This window comes from Macadamia integrifolia, chromosome 3 (assembly GCF_013358625.1).
Source record: "Macadamia integrifolia cultivar HAES 741 chromosome 3, SCU_Mint_v3, whole genome shotgun sequence".
NCBI classification, from domain to species: domain Eukaryota; kingdom Viridiplantae; phylum Streptophyta; class Magnoliopsida; order Proteales; family Proteaceae; genus Macadamia; species Macadamia integrifolia.
Genome location: NC_056559.1, coordinates 21,652,168 through 21,662,176, shown reverse-complemented (window position 1 = coordinate 21,662,176; position 10,009 = coordinate 21,652,168). Strand labels below are relative to the sequence as shown.

At 37.5% G+C, this 10,009-nt stretch overlaps 1 protein-coding gene across 3 annotated transcripts in view; it reads right to left on the bottom strand.

Moving 5' to 3' along the window:
• Nucleotides 1-1,612: 1,612 nt before the first annotated feature.
• LOC122072774 (mannose-6-phosphate isomerase 1-like) overlaps nt 1,613-10,009 on the bottom strand; it is a 12,179-nt gene continuing 3,782 nt past the window's right edge. For 2 of the 3 annotated variants that reach the window (XM_042637175.1, XM_042637176.1), the window contains exons 4-6: nt 4,151-4,363; nt 2,446-2,712; nt 1,613-2,188 (exon numbers count right to left, since the gene is read on the bottom strand). In XM_042637175.1, coding sequence (XP_042493109.1) covers nt 1,868-2,188; nt 2,446-2,712; nt 4,151-4,363 — 801 coding nt within the window. In that variant the 3' untranslated portion in view covers nt 1,613-1,867. The remainder of the gene's footprint in view (nt 2,189-2,445; nt 2,713-4,150; nt 4,364-10,009) is intronic. The other variant, XM_042637177.1, reaches the window with a different exon arrangement.

Genomic DNA, 10,009 nt, shown 5'->3' with positions numbered 1-10,009 from the left:
TTGGGTTGGGGGTTGAGGTTAGAAAGATAGCACCACTTACAATAGGGTAATCTCTATTCCAAAGAGAAAACCATGTTTGGTAATCAAGAAAAGAAAAAAAAAATAGGTAACCAAGAAAAGAAAAAAAAAATAGTACAAAAGACATAATAACCCGGGGGGTAGTGCAGTTGGTGAGCAACAAACTTGGTACGAGCCATAAACTCAGACATTCTATGTTCGACTCCCACTAGGGCTTTCAGTGAAAGTTGAATGGTCCTCATTCAACCCCGGTATGATCCGATCCATACGGTTGTGGGGTCAGTATGGGCCTGCGGGACTAGTCAGGCCTGGATACCCTTCATTAGCAAAAAATAAAAAAATGATTACACAATGATTTTTTATGTATCCACCTCTTTCCTCAAATTCAAAATTTTTTGAATTTTTTTTCTTCTTTTCTTCTTTTCTTCTTTTTTTTGAATTTATGTGTCCTCTCTCTCTCTCTCTCTCTCTAGATCAGAGATGTTATACAGGGGACCAAGGGAGGAGAATGGATCCTCTGCACGAACATCCAGGTAAACTTACGTGCAGAATCTATTCTCAACAAGGGAGGCCCTCCCACCTCATTCCCAGCTTCGGTGTCAGCTATTTCTTAATTCATTCCTTCCTGAACGTGCTCACCATTTGCAGAGAGGGAGTGAGAGAGAGATGCCCTCAGAATTGATTCCCAGTTGACTTCATAAAAGGGTATATGAAATGAAAGAACTTACCAACCAGTGCTTCCTAATTCTTTAGCGTGTCAGTAGTCTTAGGAACACAGTAGGAACACTATCTTACTCTTAATGATTTATCAACAATGTGCCCATTTGGAGTTCAACTTGTTGATAAGAAAATTTTTCTTATTTGGGTTCTTTAGAACTTTTGAATAAAATATCTTTGAGACATTTTGGAATCAAGTTTGTGAAGCGCTGTAAATAACAAGTAGAAGAGCCAACATGATCAGGGGAGCCTATTTCTTAATTGAAATTAGAACTATGCCCCGGGTGATTGTTACTGTAATCCAAATTGTGACGTGCCTTGTCAGAATGGAAACTTCAATTTAATTGAAACTAGAGAAAGATGTAATATTTGAGTATGCTATCATAAAAGCTTCAAAAGCTTGCAACAACAGAATAATGCAGTTCTCTACTAAATTAAATTTGAATGATTCCTATCTCCATTTTTATTTTAACTTCTATTGAAATATATGAAGTCTTTCTGTCATTATCATCATAAATCAATGCAGTCATTAAAATAAGCATATCCTGTATATCAAACTGATCCAAGCTCCAAGATTGTAACCCATAAATTGGCTTTTAATTTGATTTTGTACCCTTTTTTTACAGGGGTTCATGCTCAGGTAACCTGTTCATGGCTCGGCTCTTCATAGTTAGAATTCAGGCAAGAACTAACTGTAGGATTGGATAGCCATGATGGGACCTGATCTGTCTTGGAAGGGCAATTATCTATGCTAGATCAGTAGGATTTACTTATAGACAGCAAAATATTCTCTTATTAATTTTGTCTGCAATTCTTATTCCTCTTTTCTTTTCTCTATCAATTGATTGTAAGTGTATTCTCCAGTGTTGCAGCTACATGAAAGAACAAATGATTTCACTCAATGCACAATCAACAATTACAACAGTAAACAGTGTAAAGAATCCAACCTGTCTTCCATGAAGAGCCACTGCATTCTTCTAAGTAAATTCTCAGACACAAAAGTGGTACTCAACCCCACCCTATCTGGTTGGAATCCTTCTAAGGCATTTACAGTAATCTCAACGTTGACAGGCAATAAAATGCATAAAGCATATGTCAGATGCAAAGCTGACAGCGAGTGTATCCTTCCAATTCAATTATCATAAAGAAACCTACTATTAACCCCAGCCCTATGTAGTTGCAAACCTTGTGTGGCAGTTACACTAATCTCAGTATCAGCAGGGACGAAAAGCACAGCACCTTCTGATATAGTTTCTCCAAATGAATCTGTTTGCATTATCCCCTCTCCAGCTGTGACGAGGAATATGGATGGTCCTGGGATTGTTGGAAAGATTGTGGACTTTCCTTGAGGAAGAATGCAGCAATCAACCTCAAATTCATCAAAAGGTGGGATGTATCTTTTCGTATATGGATTCAAGGGGACCCCCCGCAGAATTTCAAGGGAACCCTGCAGCCAACACTAAGATCAGATGCCTAGCCATTACAGGATTAGCCCAATAACAAATAGCTCCAGTTTTAGTATCACAAAATAAGGATACAGAAACACATAACAGTGACCACAAATCAACCTAAGAAATCCAAGAGTAATGTTGCCTCAGTTGAAGTTTGCTACTTTGGAACTCAAATGTAGGGACCTTCTCAATGGCCTGGATAAATCTAGTTTAAATGTAACTCTAAAATTCGGAATAACCAAAAAATAAGGTCCTTTACCTGTTTGTACGTAAGCATAGAGCAAAGATTTTGGACATCTCGGTACTTGGAGGTGAGGCCAGCACGCACAACATTATCTGAGGTTGCCATGCATTCAACGCAATCACCAGATATATATGCATGAGCTTCATTTGGTCCAAGGTACAATGCTTCACCAGGTTTAAGATTCATATAATTTAAGAAGAATGCGATCATAACACCAATATCAGCCGGATATTGCTTCTCTATACGTAATACCAGTTGTTCCTTGTCTGTCAGCTGTCTCACCTAATGCAAATATAAGGGAACACATGGAGATTGAGGAGCAAAAAGAATATAACAGCAAGAACAAAGAGGTTTGCATAATGATTAAAAAATTTTAAAATGCAACAGAACAAATTAAATAACATAAAAATAATAAAAAAGGGCATAGAAAATATATATCACACATGATGCCACCAGTGTTCTTAACACGGCTGGTTCCGAACCTAGACAAGGGAGGAGGGTTTCAGTGTTAGGTTGCCAACCATGGAATGAAAGAACGTAAGCATAACTAAATCCCAAATGGCTGGGATTAGGGCCATTAGGTTTTCTTGAGTTGAGAAATGATATCATAACCATGCTTAAGGAAATATCATCCTGCAGCAAATGAAATGATTTTAAGGATCCATTGATACATACAGAATTATATATGTTAACATAAAAGATCACTACAACAATATTTAAAACAATTTTCAATGGACCTCAGAAAATTCATGACCCTTTGGCTTGAATAAGGTTGCAACTCGACCAGGCCCAAGGAAATCTGGCTTACATTTAAACTACGTTTGGCTGGGACTTTTCCCTATTCAAAGTTCATTAATTGCTCAACCCAGCCTAGCCCAAGTTGCATCCTATATATGAATTTATGAATGTTACAATAATTCTGGTCTTGCATTTCCTCCCAAAAAAAATATTACAAAATAATTTCATTTTGAAAAAAAAAAAAAAGGAGAGAGGTACTAAAAAAAAGAGAGAATGAAGGAGAAAAAGTATAGAGAAACATTGCTCATGATCATTTCATCAGATAAAATGAAGATAGAAGTTATTCCTAAAGACTTAAGCTAGCCTAGTCCCTTCATTTATAAGACATCCCATTGATTCCTGGCTTGGCCAACTCATTGAGTTAGAAACTGCACCACTCAGCAGAGCCTCTCTAGGAAAAAAAAAAAAATCTATTTGCTATTTTATAGCTCCGGAAAGCCATCCAATCCCTATACTTGAATCGTCTTCTACCACAATATCTTTTGAAAGTGTTAGGATTTGGCCCTAAAAATAGAGCTGACCGTGCCTAAATGACATGAGAATGAAGTAACACCGATACTCTTCCTAATTTTCCCTCTCCTTTCCCCGTTGGATCAGGATTACCAGGGAACATCCATCAATGTTTACTTAATGGAGATTCCCATAACAGTTGAAAAAAATCACACTGTCTGCTACAGGGGTGGTGGCAGTGGAACATTCAAGAGAACAAAAATATGATAACATGTTGAAGTAATGAAGAGGGCCCTATTATTCCATGAAGGAAAAAATAAAAAGAAGATTGTGATGTGGCAAAATATTGCTATATTTGGGAAAAATTCAGTTTTTACAGGATAAGTCAAGTACTTGCAGTATAAGATCATCCCATTGGGCAAGAGATGACAGTTCCACAATCATAAACAATGCGAAAAAAAATTCTAATTACCTTCTTTTGCATGTTCAGGCGCCTTTTCATTTTGTATACTGTTTCTGAGATTGAACTTTCACTTGCTGACATAAGTTGGGTGACGAGAGACTGCAAAACAGCTTTTACTTTCTTCTCCCCAGACAACTCACTAACATGTAAAACTTGATCTGCTTCATCATCACCAACCAGTTCTATGATCTCGGGAACAGTATGAAGAACATTTTTAATCTCCTGCAAAAACGTTAAATTTCCTATAATTAAGTCATGCTGAAATTAAATCTAAAATCACAAAAGAACACCATCCTCCCTCCCCCTTCTTGACGAAGGTAAACGTAGGGGATGCTAATAGCATGCACTGGTAATGTAATATTTGGACGGGATCCCACCCATAAAGTGGCACCCATAGTTGTCACAGTGTCTAGGAGACCCAAGGCAATGGAGGGGGGCTGCAAATTGTATGAATTAGAAAGAACGGGCCCAGCAATCAAACTACTGCAGTACCCCCACAAGCAAGAAAACGGATGCGCGTGCTAAGCTGCAGTGCCCTTCCAGCAAAGGACATCTGGACACCTAGGCACCTTGACAACTATGGTGGCACAAAACGCTGGATGGGATTGTTCCCACTGTAAAGGCATATCCACAACCGTGCACACACAATATGCACAAGGTGCCAGCACTCACACTTTCTTTACATGAACTTAAAAAGGATTTAGGAAATCTAATTGCAGCATTTCCTTTTCCCTCAACCCCTTCTATTCAAACGAAATATTGGAATTGTCATAAATGGTTTGAATGTTTCACTAGCTCTGCAATGCAGTGTTGTCTTTATATATATATATATATATATATATATATTAAAGAATGATGGGCAAGAATCCTATCAAGGGGGAAAACACCCAAAAAGAATAAAGATGATGGTCCACCATCAAATCAAAAGTAGGAACCACCAGATAGCACTTTCCTTGTTCCAGGTAAAAATCTTGCAATTATTAGTGTTAGAAGCCCAAAAGTATAACCAGTTGCTCCATCATAGACATAAAACCTTCAATATTCCTGCAAGACAGCCTTTTGTGCACCTTCCATTTAAAGGGGATAGATAAACAAAAAGGAAAACTAGATGGTATTCTTAGGAGCCAATTTTTTCAATATCGCAGCTCATACCAAGAAAGATGCTAAAAATTCAATACTCAATAAACAAGTATCGTCATGATCATAGTTGTCAAGGCGAAAAGGTGACCCAAGGCGTTGAAGGGGTGCCTAGGCCACAAGATGCCCGCCTCTTGCCAAGGTGCCCTAGGTGTGCTATATAGTGATTATATGTAATATAGCAATGACAACTGAAAATAATTATGTTCATATGCAACATAGAAGCCATATCTATGCAATATGATATAATTATGCTAGTAATGACCTAGACACCTAGTTTGGAAAAATGAACATATAAGAAATAAAGTATAGGATCTAATATAAGCATATCCATTGAAAAAAAAGCAATAAAATAAATCAGCATAAACTCATGTCAAGAAGGCATGGTGTCGCCTTGGACCCAAGAAATGCCTAAGCGGTGCCTAGGCAACTCCTTAACAACTATGGTCATGATAAGCAAGACTTAGTAGCTAATTAAGCATAGAATAAAATGGGCACTGGTTCCTAAGTGTGTCGAGTATTTTGGTTGGATTTTACATCCTATGCATATCTTATCTTTCCCCATCCCTCCCCTCCCTCCCCTCCCCTCCCCTCCCCTTCCCTCTTAATGTTCCCTTGTAGCCTTGAAAACCATGGAGGGGACAGCCCTGTTCTTTTAAAATATACATGCTCTCAAAGCATCGACTATGATTCCTTAGTGCCATTTGATTTCCATTTACTTCTACTATTGGCTATCTACCACATGTGGAATCTACTACTTCTAATCTTGTGTCCAACAGGTTGGGACAGACCTTTGATTTCAAAGTTGCAATGCATAGCATCATCCTACGAACTATTTTCGTACCTATAAAACTTTTTATCCCTTTCATTCACTTCTTGATTATGCTATTCCCAGTTTTACGTGTGGAAAGCCAACGAGTGTAAATATTTTTGGATGTCATTAAGTGGAAGAAAAGAAGTGTAAAACATTTATACCTTCTAGGTTTGGCATTTAATACATACCTTAGGGAATGAGATTATAAAATGATATTTTTCAGGTAGAGTCACATATTCTCTTGCAATCATTATTTCTACTTCAAGTGCTTTGCCTTTAAACATATCTAATCTTCGGGCTGATTGTGTGAATCAGTAGAAGAGAATGGACACAGCCACGCAGGACCACAAGGATGGGTCTGAGGCGCCATGAACTGCTATGAGCTCATGTTCGACAACCATAACCAAGCATTTGAAACGTCTCACTAAAGAATACCAAGAGAACATTCAAGTATCCACTACCTCACCATTCTTTTGCTGAGACCAAGGGGTGGTAAAGAAATATGGTTCACATTGATTACTAAACAGAATGACCACTTGTTGGAAGTAGATTCAGGCATTCAGGAAATGCTGTAAGCTGGACAAAGAATTCAGCCAAAGAGATATGGAGATATTCTCAACTCATCACAATTATTTTTTGCTGCATTTCAGAAGAATTAATCATACTTTGAAAGGATGGCTGAAGACTTGGGAAGGCAGGGACATAATATCTCCAGGATCTGTAAATACAGTTCAAGGTTCTGAAGGAATCTAAAAACAAGAAATACAAGCAAGATCTATATAGAAGTCGATAGAGTCAGTTTATGGACAGTATTGACTATCAATTAATCTAGAAATCTTGAAAATCAGATATCCAAGGAACAGATCTGGGATCTATCTGATAAATTGCAGAACTTCAAATTTTTAAGAATGAATTTAGTTTCAGCAGATATGTATAGCCAGAACTAGAAATCGATAATTAGAGGGAGAATAGAATTAGATGTGACAGAAGAAGATTTCAGGGAATAAGAAGAAAAAAGAAAAAGAGGGATGAAAGATCACACCTGAACAAGGACAAGGATTGAAGAAGAAAAATATAAGATCACATATGGGTACCTATCCCATATACAAAGCTCAACAGCTCGAAAACTCTTGAAAAAACAAAGAAAACTACTGATGCATGCTTAATTGATAGGGGTGTATTACATACATAAAGACCTTTTGAAATTCCTAAACTGACTCATAAAAGGACTTCTTATCACTCCAATGTAAATTAAGAAAATAGACTCAAAAAAATATATATATATATATATATTTTTTTTTGGCTGAAGAAGGGTATCCAGGCCTTTGGCTTGACTAGTCCCGGGGGTCCATACTGACCCCACAACCACATGGACCGGGTCATACTAGGGTTGAATGAGAATCATTCAACTTTTACCGAAACAGTGAAGTGCAATAAACACCCCCCTGTGGTGGCCCCAAGGAGGCAAGAGGAGGCAAGAGGAGTCAAATTCAGAACCACAAGCTTCCTGAGGCAAAGGTCCCTTGCCAACTCCGCTACCCCCTTGGGGGTAAAATAGACTCGAAGCAAAACTCTACATTTGCTAACTAAGTATCATAATCTAACTCAAACACTATTTAGGCTTGTTACAAGATTAACCCCTTAAACAAGTGACCTAGGCCCATTGAACCCATCCATGGGCAGTTTAACTGCATCATCTATTGTCGAATTGGGTGCCCATTGTAAAATATATATGGTCTCATGGATTGGTTTTTCCATTGCAGTGTTTTACGGGAACATTATTGGTCGCGCATTTTCCGTTGCTAAAAATTGTGCTTCAGTTCACAGTTAACAATGACTGAGCTAAGGCCCAGAACTGTACTTCATTTTTATTTCTCTCCTTATTTAATAGACTTTATCTCCAAAGAAAAAGCACACGGGTCACATTGGAACATCCACTTCAATAATCCGCACTATTTCCTAATCAAAGAAGAACGATGATTATAGCATAACAATGCATCAAAAAGAAGCTCAAAGATTCCAAAAACCTGAACCAACTATTATATATAAAAGAACATATCAGATGTGGATCTGAGACTCTAGAACAAGTTCATTCAACAAGAAAATCAAAAGTAATACTAAACCTAGCAAACCAATCTCCTAGAAGTAATTTTAGAAGTATAGAAGCTGTTTGTGTAGGAGGAGAAATCCATGTAGAACTAGAAATGCCGGGAGCTGAGTTAGGTTAACTAAGGGTATGGTTTTAATTAGTTAATAGTCATGCAAGTGATGAGTGTGGATATTGAAGAAATAGGGCATTGGTGGAATTGAATAAGGGAATGTTGGGACAGGAATATGTTCTGTTACAGTGTAAGATAAAATCGCAAGTACATGTAAAAACAGTCCCATACAACTAGGGCTTATGTGGGTAGATATGGCATGGGTTTAGTTGGATATGTGATGGAGGTGTATTGATGTAAGTAATGGTGAAAACAGTGAAGAAAATGAAATGATCGTGTACGATGTAAATGTATTGCAGAAATTTTAAACATTTAAAAAGTAATATAAGAGAGAAAAAAATAAGTACCTAGGCATCCACCAAAGGGTGAGGTGAAGAATCCACCCACAAAGAGCATGTGAATCCATAAAGCAACACAGCTCAGTCCTTGGAACAGTTAACTTCATTCATTGCTCGAAATGTGGGATGGTATGTGATGCAGAATAATTACCAAAATAGGCTTGTTTTATTAGGAATAAGCCTAGGGTTGGGTCCTATACACGTTAGGCCTTTGATCCTATGTGTTTTGAGTGTAATAGACCACTTTTATGGGTCTAAAATGAGGGCTCTAAGATTGAGTACGGGATTACTAGTTAGTTTCCATTTTCATTAGTTTCCTTTTTAGTTGGGCTTGATTTGAGTTATATTTGTTTCCTTAGGAGTCAAGTTATTAATTGAGTCAAGTCATTAGTAGTTAGCTTCCTTTTTCAGCTAGTTTCTAATTTTAGTTTTTAGTAACTATTGTATAAGGAGAATATTTGGTTTCCTTTGTGAGGAACCTTCTATTTTGTAATTCCCTCCCCCATTAACATTTTACATAAAGAAGAGGAGGCTCCTAAAAGCCTAGAATGATTTTGATAAAAAAATAATGGGTGTTGCTATTGTCTTCTTCATGAAGAGTTGTCTTGTGTTTGATCAAGGCTGAAGGAATTGGTGTTTGATCCAATTGACTCTTTGCGGCGTGAAGTCCAAGAGGTCTCTTCAACTATTATTTCTTTCTTTTCAAAGTTAATTGCAAGGTTCTTCAAATCAGGTAAGAGATCTGAAATTGTGATTGAATTCTGGTTCTGGAAATCTCCAGATTTCTTCCTACTGCCCCTACTCTGTTCTGGAAGATCCAACTAGCCGATGGCCCTCCCCTTTTGATCGATTGTTGGGTTTAATAAGAGGGAGGCTCGACCTTAATTTGGAACCAATCAGACCAGGGGATTTTGAGTTATGAAGTTTCTCTCAATTCTGGCAGAATGCTAAGTCTGTCCAGATCTAAATTCTGTTTTTGTTTTGCCTTGCTGAAATCTGTTGTCTATTTAATATCCCAGTTCTGCTACTATTTAGTCCTACAACTGGTGATAACTGATTTCTGCAATTCTGAGTTCTGAGTTCACTGTGTTGCTGTTTTGGGGAATCGATTCTGGTTTTACCTAATCTGTGATGAAGTTAGTTGCTGCCCTTGTTCCTGAATGGACTGATTCACCTAATAGTAATTTGAATTATCATATGCTATTTAATATTCTACTGTAGACGTTTTCTTGAAGCTGTTGGGATCGACTGCAAAGTTTTAGAACCTGTTGTCCAGATTTGTTAGATTTTGGTTGTTCTTGGTTTAAAAGTTCTTGTAGTATTGGGTCTAGGTTGGTTTGTCAAATCTAGTTCTACATTA